This window comes from Hemitrygon akajei, chromosome 7 (genome assembly GCF_048418815.1).
Source record: "Hemitrygon akajei chromosome 7, sHemAka1.3, whole genome shotgun sequence".
Taxonomy (NCBI): domain Eukaryota; kingdom Metazoa; phylum Chordata; class Chondrichthyes; order Myliobatiformes; family Dasyatidae; genus Hemitrygon; species Hemitrygon akajei.
The window spans coordinates 56,096,005-56,112,265 of NC_133130.1; the positions used below are offsets into that span (position 1 = coordinate 56,096,005).

General features: G+C 39.3%; 1 protein-coding gene across 1 annotated transcript in view; it reads right to left on the reverse strand.

Annotated features, from left to right (window-relative positions):
• Positions 1–15,983, reverse strand: part of LOC140730473 (follicle-stimulating hormone receptor-like) — a 172,665-nt gene extending 156,682 nt beyond the window's left edge. Inside the window, exon 1 of the mRNA XM_073050921.1 lies at positions 15,706–15,983. Within this exon, the coding sequence (XP_072907022.1) occupies positions 15,706–15,866 (161 nt within the window). The 5' untranslated portion in view covers positions 15,867–15,983. The remainder of the gene's footprint in view (positions 1–15,705) is intronic.
• Between the last annotated feature and the right edge of the window lie 278 nt (positions 15,984–16,261).

The window sequence follows — 16,261 nt, forward strand, 5'->3', positions numbered from 1 at the left end:
CTGTGTTACTTACATCAATTCACTCCTACCTCTTGTACTGTCTGACCTCAGCCACAAGAAATCTACCCAGCTCTCTTAAAGAGAGAGCAAACTGGCATTCATTGCTCATGGTAATAACTTACTTCCCTGCTAAAAGAACTTCCTTGTAAATAACGTAGTTTTCAACATGTGTAGTACAGGTATGATCCTGGTACTCTCTAAAGTTTTTAACTGCAATAATGTGTAGAACCTTCAGTATTATGTAACACTTACCCAACAGGCTGGTATATGTCTAAGGGAAAAGGAGATCCAGCCACTCACCAACCCCACCTCCCATACACGCAGGTGCTGTGAGAATCAAGTTTATGCCGCGCGCACACGCACCATATCAAACTCACACCAGATACCGTTATGGAATACACTTTAAAGATTTTACTAAAACTAAAAAGAGTACTATGGAATACAATATATATGAAGGAAAAGAAAATAAAGTAAAAGGCGCCAACTTATCAAAGTTCAGTCAGTTTATTGCACATCGTTGGAGCTCAACCATCGAACCATGTGACCCCTCGTCACTTTCCTCCGACCTCCACGTCCTTGCACCTGGGACCACCCCCGGTGGTCGACCGAGCAGTGCAGCGCACGTCCACCTTCCTCAGCGTCTTCTTCCCGACTCCCCTGAAAAGACCGTGAAAACCCCCAAGCTCCCAACCTCACAAGACAAAATAACATTCCCCATTGGTCAACAAATGAATACAATCCCAATATCAGCAAGTCCAAAGCTAAACAACTGCGAGAGAAAGCACTTAGCATACAAAGAAGCATTCCTACTCTTAACAGAACAAAGAAGCCATTTTGATTAACATACACAGTACAATTACATGGGGATATAATCAAGTAAGTCAAGAATATACAGCCATCCATCGAAGTCTTTCCTGGTAACTAAGATGCTTTAAACTGAGACGTATTATTGTTGCTATCTTCTGAACCTTTGCCAAATTCCATATTCTCACATTATATGGGCATACTGGGCATAATGGGACTAACCAGGGCATTCTGCCATGGCAAATGATATCACAAACAAGAAGAAATCTGCAGATGCTGGAAATCCAAGCAAAGCACACACAATGCTGAAGAAACTCAGCAGACCAGGCAGTTGTAAGGAAAAGAGAAGAGTTAACATTTCAGACAGAGGACCTGAAGGGTCTCGGCCCGAAACATTGATTGTACTTTTCCTGACAAATTAGATCTCTGCTTTACTTGTTGAAAGCACTGTGTATCCTTGTATCCTATTTAATTGTAATTGTGCTGGTCAGACATACACTAAATTGAGCAATCCAAATTATTCATAGATCTTGAATCACAGCTGTAACAAGAAAGAGGGATTGTCATGTAAGTGGTTGAGGTGGACTGGAACTTTAGTCAAGTGTTGGGAGAAAGGTGAACTGGTACTCCCACATCCAAAAGCTACTAAAGTGTATCTCCCGTGAGTCTCGCTGCTGAGCCTCATGCTCATATAAATGTCTTTTATCTTTCTTTGCCTACGTATGCACAAATGAATTCAGCAGAATTGGTGTTGGAACAGGTTTTGGATATTGTGAGAGTCAACAATGTTTGCAGGGATGCTGACCATGCATATGTATTCTAATACACAGAGAAGGATCCAGAAGCCATGCAGACTTTCATGAAAGATGCACTGGGTACAATGGTGAATTTCTCATTAAATTCAATCACATAGCACAAGTAGGCATTGCACAATGTAATTGTATTTTTACCACAGCTTTCTAATACAGAAGTTGTAAGGAATGAACTTTGTGACTCCGTCTCTATCTGTATGATCATCAATAGCACTTAAGATCCCTTTACAAAAACATATCTGACACTGCAGTTAGATTACAGGCTCTTTCTGCTCTTTTTTAGAATCTGAACTACATGAGGGTGTTATCAGTCAGAGAGATTAGTTCCTGAATCCAACATGCAGCAATAGATAAGTGGCTCCCAAAGTGCATTGTACATCTCCCTAAGGAATCACAAACAAAACATACTTTGGGATGTGAATAGCATGATGCTTCCAGTCTCAGCAGGCAATAAAACTGAAAGTATTGCCTCAGAGATATTCCTGTGATAATTACCATAACTCTCCTAACTTAGAACATTAGAGGGTTTCAGGAATTAAGGTTTTTTTTTAGTCAAGAATTGCCGTCAATACCATGGCCATTCACAAGTAAATCATTGATTTCAAATGCCTATGTAGAAATTATTTTCTGAAAATGGATTATCATACACGGACCACAAGCCTTGTGTTTCTTTTCACATTGTACCTGAGCTCGAAACTAGCACAGTAATAATTAAGGGTCATCTTTAACTTAGACTACAATAGTGAGGCCAGCCATGATTACAGTTCTTTATGGACAGATTAAATAGAAACCTTTGTCAAGTATATACAATTAAATGTGATATTTCAGAAACTATTGTTGGACACACAAAAACCCCTGTTAGCTCCATGGAAATGATTAAATGCCAAATGGTTTCTTTTCTCATATCTACCCATCAGTATTAAGGCTTTTTACAGACACCACCACTATGGAATAAACACACCATAAAATATTAAACCTATATTCCAACTTTAAAACTCGATTGACTTAATAACTGCAAAACAATCTCTCTGGTGCTGAAAATCAATTTTTATAAGTTTGAAGATTCATTCTTTCAATTCTCATTTCTGCTGATTTTTCTTTACTTCATTTCTTTTATCTCTCCCCAATCCATTATTTCTCATCCTCCTTATTTCTTCTTTTTCTCATTCTGCTTGACCCAGAAATAACCTGGGTTTGTTTTCCTTTCAGCAAAGGAGCTGCAAGGTGACATAATAGATTTACATAAAATTATGAGAGGTATGGGAAGGACAGCCAGGCATTCTCTGCTTCCCATGGTATGGATATCTAAAAGAAGCAAATATGTTGAGAGGCAGGTGACTTAAAGAGAATGTGAAGGCTACATTTTCTTCTGCATGAAATAGCAATGGTATCTGGACTTAGCTGCCAAAGGAGGTGTGGCGGCATTGACTAAGATAATATACATGATCAGAAATCGGTTGGAGTTTGTAAAGGTGTATTCATTAGTCAGTTGGTGCACAGCAATAAAACAAACCTTTTGTTTGTGGGCTTCCAGAGGACAACTCATGGTGCAGTAGAATAATGTGAAAGGATCCTGAATCAGGCTCTCACAAGGAAAAGCATTTATTTTGTTTATTTTATGTTTATATGGCATGCAAGGGAGATCACTGAAATAGATACATCGGAGTCTGGGCATGAAAGAGGATGCGGGCTGGTGTGGTAACATGCAGGATCAAGGCACTGGTTGTGCCCTTAATAGATAAATAAATAGTTTTGACAAAGTTGATAGTGGAATGCAAACATGAATCAGCAGTGCATTTGGTATGATTGGTAGAGTGGTAGTCAGAGTTGGAGTGCAATCAAAGACAAATGATCAATGGGGATGATCAGGTGAAGCTGCATTGAAACATCAGTGGACAGGGAGATACCACCACTGGGAAGAAAGGGTCAGGGGAGAAATGAGTATTGGATGGAATTGCCAGAATTGAGCTTCCAGTAGCTGACAGGGAAATGCCTTCATGTAACAAAGAAGGAGACCTCAATGTCATTGTGAAGACTACTTTTGCATGAATGGTGCACTGGCAGTGAGGGTCATGTATGCATTAATGAATACAATGCAAGCACTGCTCCACTTTGATAATGTCAAGCAACTCAGCTCATGAATTGTCAATGTACAGTCTTCTTCCTTTATTCAATTCCCAATGTTATAAAGCTGCTGCTGCAAAAATGAAGCTTTCATTTAACAAGCATTTTATTACAATTCAATAATGTGGCTGATGGAAAATTTAAGCCTTTTAACTATGACTCACAACACTTTGAAAACATAGAGAGACTAACTGGTTAATATCAATTAATTAGGCACATTCTCTAACTGCTGATCCAGTTAATGGCTTCATCCCTCCTTTTGATTTTTACAATTCAATGTGAAAAATGCCTGCTAAGAGTTAGATTATTGCTAGAGTAACCAGAGCAATATAAATTTACTGCTAAAAATACTATACTGGCCGTTTGGCATTCAATAAAATATGTCTGAGGAGCTCTTCCATTTATTGGAAGTGCAGTGATGATTTATAATAATCATTTTCAACCTAAAATGAGAGCAATTGTTCAGGTAATTGGTGACAATCATCATTACACATACCTGCTAACATAAGGGATGCTCTTGACATCTGAAATTTTGTTCCCTGTGCGGAGGAGTGTAGATGCTGTGGGAAGGATGGGCAACCTAACCATGGCACCATGCTGCAGGGAGCCATTCAGGAAGTGGAGACTAGAGAAATTCAACTGTCATTGGGAATAGTATGGTAAAGGGAATGGATGCAATTCTGAGTAACATGAATCAAACATCCCCAAAGGCTGCATTGCCTGTTTAGTGTCCAGGTTCAGAATATCTCCTCTTACCTGAAGAGGAATTTTGAGTGGGGAGAGAAAGATCCAGTTGTTCTGGTCCATGTGAGTCCCAATGATGAAGGTACAGCAAGGAAAGAGCATTTGCTAAGAGAATTTGAGTAACAGAACAAAAAAGATAATAATCTCCGAATTCTTATCTGAAACAAAAGCACTTTGGCGCAGGGTCAATAGGATAACAGAGAGATAAATGCCAAACATAAAGATTGGTGTGGAAGTGGGTTTAAATTCGTGGGGCATTGGCACCAGTAGAGTGAAAGGAAGGAGCTGTTCCAATGAGACAGGCTCCACCTAAACCATGTTGGGACCAGGATCCTGGTGAATCGTGTAACTAGGGTTCTATAAAGCGCTTCAAACATTATGCTGAACCAAACAGCAGGCAAAAGTATTGCAGAAAAGGTACTTGCATGGAAAGCAAATTGGTTGACTGGCAGGTGCAGAGGGTGGGAATAAAAGGGGCCTTTTCTTGTAGGAGTTGGGTCCACTACTTTTATATGCTAATGATCTGGGTAGATGGAGGAGCCTGTATTGTTGGGGAAGCAAGGAATCTGTAGAAGAACTTGGGTACGTTGGGAAATAGGCAAAGAAGTGGCAGCTGGAACACGGTACAAGTTAGTGTATTGTCATGCACTTTAGAAGGAGGAATAAAGACCAAAGAGTATTTTCTCAACAGTGAGATTCAGAATTTGGACATTCAAAGAAGCTTGAGAGTTGCAGTGCAGGATTCCCTAAAACCTAACTTGCAGGTTGAATCAGTAGTAGGGAACATAAATGCAAAATTAGCATTAATTTTAAGACAACTAGAATATGAAAGCAAGGAAGGCTTGGGTCAGACCACACTAGTAGTATTAGAACATAGAAATATAGAAAACCTAAAGGACAATACAGGCCCTTTGGCCCACAAAGCTGTGCCTAACATGTCCTTACCTTAGAAATAACCTAGGGTTATCAATAGCCCTCTATTTTTCCGAGCTCCATGTACCTATCCAGGAGTCTCGTAAAAGACCCAATCGTACCCACCTCCACCACCGCTGCTGGCAGCCCATTCCAAGCACTTAGCACCCTCTGCATAAAAAAACGTTACCCTGATATCTCCTCTTACCTACTTCCAAGCACCTTAAGACTGTGCCCTCTCATGCTAGCCATTTCAACCCTGTGAAAAAGCCTTTGACGGTCCACACGATCAATGCCTCTCATCATCTTATAGACCTCTATCAGGTCACTTCTCAACCTCCGTCGCTCCAAGGGAAAAAGGCCATTCACTCAAACTATTCTCATAAGGCATGCTCCCCAATCCGGGCAGCAACCTTGTAAATTTCCTTTGCACCTTTTGTATTGCTTCCACCTCCTTCCTATGGTAAGACGACCAGAACTGAGCACAGTACTCCAAGTGGGGTCTTACCAGGGTCCTGTATAGCTGCAACATTACCTCTCGGCTACTAAAATCAGTCCCACGATTGATGAAGGCCAATGGACCATATGCCTTCTTAACCACAGATTCAACCTGCGCACCAGCTTTGAGTGTCCTATGGACTCGGACCCCAAGATCCCTCTGATCCCCCACACTGCCAAAAGTCTTACAATTAATACTATATTCTGCCATCATATTTGACCTACCAAAGTGAACCACTTCACACTTTTCTGGTTTGAACTACATCTGCCACTTCTCAGCCCAGTTTTGTACCCTATCAATGTTCCACTGTAACCTCTGACAGCCCTCCACACTATCCACAACACATCCAACATTTTTGTCATCAGCAAATTTACTAACCCATCCCCCCACTTCTTCATCTAGGTGATTTATAAAAATCAGGAAGAGTAGGGGTCCCAGAACAGATCCCTGAGGCACACCACTGATCACCGACCTCAATGCAGAGTGTGACCTGTCTACAACCACTCTTTGCCTTTTGTGGGCAAGCCTGTTCTGGATCCACAGAGCAATGTCCCCTTGGATCCCATGCCTCCTTCCTTTCTCAATAAGCCTTGCATGGGGTACCTTGTCAAATGCCTTGCTGAAATCCATATACACTATATTTACTGCTCTATGTTCATCAATGTCTTTAGTCACATCCTTAAAGAATTCAATCAGGCTCATAAGGCACGACCTGCCCTTGACAAAGCCATGCTGACTTTTCCTCATTTTCATTTCATTTTAAATCTTTTAACTGATTCAAAAATATATAAAGACAAATACAAATCAGAGAAGTTATATCAAATACATATTTCAATAAAAGTACAAGCAAAAAAAGGAGTGTACACTGTCAAAATCATATGTAGTATAATATTGAGCTAATATATTGTTACGAATGAGGAGCAAATCTGATGGACAGAAGGGTCCAGAATCGCCAATGCCCCCCCCCCCTTCCTTTTTGAGAATCGCAAGATCGCTATTATTTTGGGTCTGAGACCCAGGAAATGAGAGAGATACATAGCATGTCAGGAAATGAGAGAGAGAGACGCAGGATCACAGCAAAGGCAGTTGTTATAGACAACGCAGAATACACAACCAGGTGGAATGTCTCTTAACAAAAGCGGAACGGAACCACAGATTACTGCCATTGTCTCTTGGAGAAGGAATTGTGTATTGAGTACTGTACTATTCATTGAAACCCCTCAGGGGACAACCAGAGTGGTCTGGTTGAGAGATTGCATCATCCCAACCTGACTGACATCTGAGACCCCATGAGTGAGGATAAAAATCGGGTCTGGAGAACACCCCACAGACGCACTAGGAGAAACGCTAGAAATCCAGTGACAGCGTTTTATAGCGAACGCCGGTGAGAGCTCGTGTGTGTCCTCCCTTGCCTGGGTGGCGGTCTCATCACGGAAGAATGGTTTAGCTAAAGGAGAGGTCATACTTGAACGGCCACAACAACGAGACACCGACGGATCAAAATCATAAAGGAAGGTTGGCAAAAACAATAGCGGTAACTGTTCCCATTCTTCTATCTCTCTCTCTCTCCAACAATTGCAACACAGCGACAAACAAACGACGGCAGCCTGTATGAACTGAAATGAACTTTAGATTTCCATCGGACAATTCATTATCCCATAGACAACGATAGAGCTTGTTTCTTATTGATTATTATTATACCCGCACTTTTAGGTTTAGTATTGACGACGTATATTATCTGTATATTCATATTGATATTATTTTTGTGTATTTTTACTAATAAATACTGTTAAAAATAGTATCATCAGACTCCAACGGACGTCTCTATCTTTGCTGGTAAGTAACCCAGTTACGGGGTTCATAACAATATAAAAGGAACCACAACTCCTCTTAACAATTCAAAAAAAAGACTAAAAATTTCTATTATTGATCAATAATAGAAATTCTGACTATTCCTGATCATATTATGCTTTTCCAAATGTTCATAAATCCTGCCTCTCAGGATCTTCTCCATCTACATACCAACCACTGAGGTAAGACTCACTGGTCTATAATTTCCTGGGGTATCTCTATTCCCGTTCTTCAATAATGGAACAACATCTGCAACCCGCCAATCCTCCAGAACCTCTCCCATCTCCATTGATGTTACAAAGATCATCGCCAGAGGCTCAGCAATCTCCACCCTTGCCTCCCACAGTAGCCTGGGGTACGTCTCATCCAGTCCAAGTGACTTATCCAACTTGATGCTTTCCAAAAGCTCCAGCACATCCTCTTTCTTAATATCTACATGCTCAAGCTTTTCAGTCTGCTGTAAGTCATCCCTACAATCGCCAAGATCCTTTTCTGCAGTGAATACTGAAGCAAAGTACTCATTAAGTATCTCTGCTATCTCCTCCGGTTCCATTCACACTTTCCCACTGTCACACTTGATTGGTCCTATTCACTCATGTCTTATCCCCTTGTTCTTCACATAACTGTTCACATATTCTGAACAGTTTTGGACCCCAAGTCTAAGGAAGTATATGCTAGTCTTGGAGAAGGCCCAGCTGAAGTTTATGAGAATAATCCTGGGAACAAAGGTGGAGTGTGTGATAGCTCTGGGCATATATTCACAGGAGTTTAAAAGGATGAAAGGGAATCTTAAAAATACCAACCAAATATTAAAAGGCTTGGGTAGAGTAGATGTGGCAAAGATGTTTTCAGTTGCGGGAAAGTCTAGGACCAAAAGGCACATTCTCAGTATAAACAGGCATCACTTTAGTACAGAGAAGATGAGGAATGTCTTTTGCCAGTGGGTGTTAAATCTGTGGAGACTAAGTCTTTAGGTATACCTCAGCTGGAGACTGATCTGTTCTTATTTAGAGTGGGCTTCAAAGCTTATAGAGAGAATGCAGGAGAACATGGTGAGAGGTAAACATAAATTAGCCATGATTGAATAGTGCAATATACTTGATGGGCTGAATGGCCCAATTCTTCTCCTACAGCCTCTTGCTGTTCAAAGGATTTTTTGGGTGCAGCAGACCTGACTGGGAGAGATAAATATATAAGCATATTGAGTGATCTATTGTAGTCTAAAATTAATAGGAAGTGAATTGCTCCACAGAAAAAAAGGGAACAGAAATCAATGCAGTTATATTTACATGGTAACAAGCAGATTTTCTAATGGATCAATTTCACTAGGTTCAGGTGTCTTTGTTTTATTTATATTCTGGGAAATTAAAAAGAGCATTGATTTTTGTACAAGAAAACACAGTATATCCTACAACATATGTAAATATTTACCATGGAGACCAGGAATAACAGAATTAGCATATTGATGATGCACAAACAGAGGGTTTCATAAGATTAGAGCCATGTTGTTGCTACATAAAATGTTTGCCATATTTACATTGAAGAAATAAATGTAATTTCTAGTAACAAAATTTGTAATTGTGAATGAGTCATTCTTTTCTATCAGAATAAAGAATATGTTGGTTATTTGATTTATAAATCAAAGACAATAGCTGTTTTAAAGTTGTATTTTAAACAAAATGCTTTATCATCCACTGAACTGAGAGAGAAATTGATATCATAATTGTAAACTAACACAGAATTCTATCAAAGTATGATTATATTGGGCAACAGTTATGTTTGTCAAATATAATTGCCGTCCAAGTATTGAAAACAGATGATTCATTTGAACAAAATATGCATAATGCAAAACATATGCACCAAGAGCTGCACACATGTTATGTTTCACAAGTTCAATTTCTGCAGTATCAGAGCCACATTTATTCAGTTGGGCAGTTTAATGAGACTTGAGAAAATAACTCATTTTATTTTTTTATTTTCAACCAGTTGTTAGAAAATTTCCATTCTGATCATCATGTGCCTCCATTGTGGTTTCCATCTTTCAATTATTGCTTCCAATCAATCCCACTGACTTGAAAACCATTTAGTTCTTCCTAATTAAGTACAACATCCCAGAATTTGCACTGTGAAATAATGATAAGATTACTAGCATTCGCTTTAATAATAGGAGCAATTTGGGAACAACTTCTGGAGAATGCATCCATACTGTTTAAGATAGAAAACAAAAAAATTATCTTCAAAGCATCGCTGTTCCTCCAAAAAGTCTTCCCATTGAAGTGCTGAGCATTTAAGATATTTTTAAACTACTGCTGTGACAAAGTGGCGGTGAATATTATATTTTTCTTATGAGGTATAAGTGAATTTTCAATGTACTAATTTTCACCTCCATTTTCCTCATCAACATAAGTGCATCCCATCAGGAACTCGTGATTTATCTACCTTATTCTCTCATATAAATAACTGAAAATTATATATACTTTTAAAGTGTTTTATTTTTTAAAAGTTTGTTTATCAAATTTTAGCTTCTAGGTTAATTTCATGAGTATCTTCAATCTTTATTTCAGACACCATTACATATCTTTAAAAAATGAAATGACTTCCCTCTTGCTTTTCAGTATTCTATCTGGAATGTAATTAGTTATTCAGTCTCTTTGATGGGTGACATTAGATTTTCTAGAAGCCAACTCCTGTCAGCAGGCACAATCAGGAAATGTGAAATACATGCCACAGAGCTCATTGGATTTTTGTAGGCACCTTTCTTCAAAGTTAGCAATGAATACCATCATTTTCCTGCTATCTGCAAAATCTAGGTAATTGACCTCCCTTCTTACTCATAATTTTTAAAATTCTAAACTTATGTTCCTGGTACATAAATTTGTCAATTTGGTTAATTCAATTTGTAATCATGAAAAATATATTCCTCAAAATTCTAGTTCTGCTTTTTAATGTCAGTGAAGTTAACTGGAACCAACACTCATGCATTTTTCACTCTCTTCTCCATAGTATAATCTTCATAATTTGTCAAAGTTCTTCAATCAAAGCAATCACTTTTTTGACTCTTTGTTACATCTCCTTTTCAACATTCTGATGCTGTAGATGTGTCTTTTATTCCAGCATGGCTGCTTTACTGGCATGTTTGGTTTCAGATCATTTTGAAACAATTTTTGTCATCAGTATTTTATACTACATATGTAGATTCTTCCCCAGAAACTGGAAAAGCCAAAATTCAGGTGATCAATCACAGTAGCATTTTTTAAATACCGGTAATTAGTGCCCAACCAATTAAAGATGATCTCCATGATAGAAAAACGGTAAGCAAAATGTATTTTGTACATGATAGATCTAACAGAAACATGAGCAAATATGCTAATTTATCTTTTACAGCTGGGGCTTTTACATATTCACATCCTGGCAATCAATTTTCCCCTGAAAATCCTTCATGCGTAATAGATCTTCTGTGGGGTTGTTCACAGAAATGAAATAAGTTTTCTTTCAATTCCTACTTCGGAATATGTGATTGAATGTATCTTTTAGACACATGCTCTCTTACTCCATCTCTTTATCTCTCACAAAATGTACCCAATGAAGCTCAGTTGACCACCTTGCCAAGTATTGGCTCCAAAGCTCACCTTTTTTAATTATCTTGTCCATTTCACATGCCATTCTAGTTCTGCTGCTCTTTCATTTTGCATTGTTTTAATGAAGACTGTACACAATTTTTATACAATTCACATACAAATCTTAAACTTCTTTGGGTTCTACCATAGTTCCTCAGTAAAACATTAGCAAAGAATTTAATGCTTCACTTATATAGTTTCCTTCACAGGAGGAATTATTGGTGGTGTTTATTAAAGTCATAAGAAAGGATGGAAGATACATCTGAATGATTATTTTAAAGGTAGCAGGAAGGTAACTTTTTGTTTGAACCAGTGTCACATTCATTCTGTTGACCTATTGTTTCCTATTTTGATCAACTTGGTCTACTTTATCAACATCATTTACCTTGATCTCCAGACTGAGACCTTTAGATTTTAACACTTTTAATTAATTTGATACTATTTTCATTAAATAAAAAGCTTACTTATTAAATGCTGAAAGTCTGTTTTATCTACAAATGCCAATTGAACAGTTATGTTCACAAACAAGAGAACTTCCTGATGAAGGGTATCGGCCCAAATATCTTTTCCGTAGATCATGCTGAGTTCCTCCAGCATTTTCTGTGTGTTGCTTTGAACAGTTATGTTTCTCACTTAATCTATTTCAATATTTTCATCATTCTAATTTTATTTCATACATTCTCCCATCTAAGTAGCTGTTCTAAGATTTTCTTTTCTACATAGATACTTTTTTTCCTCCTTATTTTGATCTGCTCTTTTTTTTTCCTCGATGACAACGTCAAAAGTAGAGCCTGAAATTCAGCTTGCAGATTTACATAAGCATCATATTCCTTGGGAAACCTCCAAATATTGGGAGCCAGCAAGTAGTTTATGCGCACTTTCATGGCTGAATGTCTTACTATCTGCTGGAAGTTGTCTTCTTGAGAGCCAGCAATTTATGTATGTTCCCTTAATGTCAGGAATCACTCGGCTCCTTTGTAAATAAGTCAGAGGCCTTGGGACAAAATCCAGAACATTAGTGTGAAAGTAGTGATGGGGTTTCTGTTTGTTTATACTAGAAATGTTGGTCAAAATCCAGTAAACCTATGCAAAATCATCGCAACTTCAAAAACAAAAGATTAACAAAAGCATTTCTGTTTGTGGTTTCTACATATTTTCACTCTTTCTTATAGTTCAATTTATCTGGATCAGTGCCTGTTCCAGGATCAACACTGACAGATTCCATTGATGCTGTGGTTTGTGGTGCATTGATTTTCTTAGGTGCACAAGAAACCTGAAGGTAGATTGTAAAAGCTTTCTCATATCAAAAGCAGCATTTTTGAAAATCTAGTTGGTGCTCACCAATCATGCTAATACATGACTCAGAATTTAGTCATTTTCGGACATTTTAAATTAGGCTGCTCTCAAAAATCTAGACACTCAGTGAAAATGTTTTATTACATGTTTTTGTACACAATTCAGCTCTATTAATACATTCTCACCAGGCTAACACTCACAATGAAATTGATAATAGTGAATAATTAAGCACATTTTAAAGCTATTCACTTTTGTAATTTCCAGGTGGACGTTCCACTTGCAGTTCTTCAAATTAATTGGTATTAAAATAATTATAGTTTAAAATCTATTTGTTGAATTTTATTGACAACTTGTTAAAAGAATAAAATATAATGCATAGTAATGTATTCATTACATGCATAAATTCCTTAATCTCTAATTGTCCTATAAGGGAAGGTGTCAGAATATTAGGAAAAGCTAATTCTCCAGCCACAACAATCATGTATGCAATTGTGACAGTAGCAACTTTCCCTTATCTAGTTTGTGAGAAAATAACCAACAGAATTACCAAAATAACACACACAAAATGCCGTAAGACCTCAGCAGGTCAGGCAGCATCAATGGAAATGAATAAACAGTCGACCTTTCAGACTGAGACAATTCTTTGAGGGCTGGAAAGGTAGGGGGAATTAGCTCAAATAAAAAGGTGGGGAGGAGAAAGAGGATAGCTAGGAGTACACAAGTGAAGCCAATTGGGTGGGAAAGGTAAATGGCTGAAGAGGAAGGAATCTGATAGGAGAGGAGAGTGTACCATGGGTAAAAGGGAAGAAGGAGGGGCACCAGGGGGAGGTGATAGGCAGGTGAGAAACGGCCTGAATAGAAGAAGAAGAAAGGGGCGTGGAAAAAAATTTATTGGAATAAAAAAATTGATATTCATGACATCAGGTTGGAGTCTACCCAGATGGGATATAAAGTGTTGCTTCTCCACCCTGATAGTCGCCTCATCGTAGCAAAAGAGGAGGCCATGGACTGAAATGTCAGAATGGGAATGGGAAAAGAAATTAAAATGATTGACCACCAGGAATTTGAGCACTTGATGGATGAAGCACAGGTGTTGGACAAATCGGTCATCCAATTTACAACAGGTCTCACCAATGAAGAGCAGGCTACATAAGGAGTATCAGATACATTAGATGACCCCAACAGATTCACTGAAGTGTTGCGTTACCTGGAAAGACTGTTTGGAGCCCTGAATGGAAGTGAGGGATGGATGTGAATGGGCAGCTGTAGAAGTAAGTACCAGGAGGGAGATTAGTGGAGAGTGATGAATTGACAAGGAAATCATGGAGGAAATGATCCCTGCAGAGATCAGAGAGTGGGCTGGAGGCAAAGATGATTTCCGTGGTTGGATCCCTTTGGCGATGGCGGAAGTTGTAGAAAATGATTTGTTGGATGTACAGGCTCATGGGATGGTAGGTTAGTACAGGAGAAAATCGATCACCATTAAAGCGGCAGGAAGATAGGATGAGTGTGGATGTCAGTGAAATGGGGGTGATGCAGGTGAGGGCAGCATCAATGGTTGAGAAAAGGAAACCCCGAGTTTTGAAGGAGGACATCTTTGATGACATACGCTCGGTCCGCCAGAAAAAGCAGGATCTCCCAGTGGCCACACATTTTAATTCCACATCCCATTCCCATTCTGATATGTCTATCCATGGCCTCCTCTATTGTCAAAATGAATCCAAACTCAGGTTGGAGGAACAACACCTTATATACTGGCTGGGTAGCCTCCAACCTGATGGTATGAACATTGACTTCTCTAACTTCTGTTAATGCCCCTCCTCCCCTTCTTACCCCATCCCTGACATATTTAGTTGTTTGCCTGTTCTCCATCTCCCTCTGGTGCTCTCCCCCCTCCTTTCTTTCTCCTGAGGCATCCTGTCCCATGATCCTTTCCCTTCTCCAGCTCTGTATCACTTTCGCCAATCACCTTTCCAGCTCTTAGCTTCATCCCACCCCCTCCGGTCTTCTCCTATCATTTCGCATTTCCCCCTCCCCCCACTACTTTCAAATCTCTTACTACCTTTCCTTTCGGTTAGTCCTGACGAAGGGTCTCAGCCCGAAACGTCGACAGCGCTTCTCCCTATAGATGCTGCCTGGCCTGCTGTGTTCCACCAGCATTTTGTGTGTCTTGTTGTTTTAACTCCATTTGCCTGCTTATCAATTCCTTCCAGTTTCAGTCAAATTACATTCCTACAATAAACATTATAGTGTTCTACCCGAGTAGTTCCACTGCAAAGTGGCACCATTAACAACTTTGAAGAGGTATTGCTAAGAGTTCAGTCTTTGCTCCTGAGGTTGCACTAAGGCATTCAAATTTCTGGATTCAACAATATGAGAGCATTATCCCACCTGACCTTAGGCGCTGTGTATTAAGTGCTGGGGACTCAAAGATGTCAAATTCTTCACTTTGCATGGTGACACAAAAGAGAAATCCTTCAACTATATGGTGAAACACTGATCTTGACAGTCAGCTTCATTAAAAGAGTTGATTTGATAGTTCACATTTGCTCGTTTTTGCAACTTTTGCGGTAGTTTGCTGTCCCTTCGGTTTAAATTACCGCAGTGACTACATTGCAAAATAATCTAATTTGCTGTCAAGTCATGAAGTTGTAAAGAGCGTTAGTTTAACACGATTTCTTTTTATAGGCAGATTTATGCGATTCACTATTTAAATCAGTGCACTGAAATCATGTAAAGCGTCACCAGCTAGAATGTTCTGACCCGCTATATTGACCATTGTCAATCACCTCTGAGCTTACTATTAGAGTAAGTGTGATACTTCAGTGTAATTACAGATAAAAGCTGTCAACTGTGGTCTATATATTCTGAAGAAACCACAGGAACCGATTGTGCTGTCCTCCCCGTCCACTTTTCACTTGTCAGGGTCGGACTGGGTCAACAAATGGTTCAGCGGCACTGAAGTTCTACTGCAGTTTAATCTCTTGGGTCCTCACAATTTTTGCCTGCACCAGTATAAAACGAAAGCGAAGATTTGTGTACTCACAGCTTGCTGACGCTTCTGGGAAAATCGTTTGGAATATGATCGACTTTGCTCTCCTGGCAAATGATACGATTATCCGTTCTGCAGCTACAGAGCTTGGGACAGTTAGCGCTGAAAACAGGATCTCGAAGCACCCAGAACAGCAACAGTACGAGCCAAGCCATTGTGTTGCGTTTCACATAGTTTTAGGGGCTCCAAGAAACTTCCGTCTCTAAATTCAAGTTAATTTTAGCACCTCGCAAATAGTCGACCCTCTTTAAAGTATTAGCTGGATCAAGGAGCTCAATTGTCACCAGTAGCCCGGAGGCGGAGCTGGACGGTGGGGACACCACTGGGGAACAGCCCGTTTCTTTCGCACTGTGCATCTGACCGCATTATGGGAGGTCTAACTTCATCCCTTTACTCCAAAAGCCTTGGGACCGCTTATCTGTCGCTCGTCGTACACGCTTTAAAAAAATCCAGAGTATTTTCAAGAACATTGCTGACGCTCTCAATATTTCTCCTGCTATTAAACAGACGGCAATCACCTACATAGCGAATCTAAGACCTTGCTGGGAAA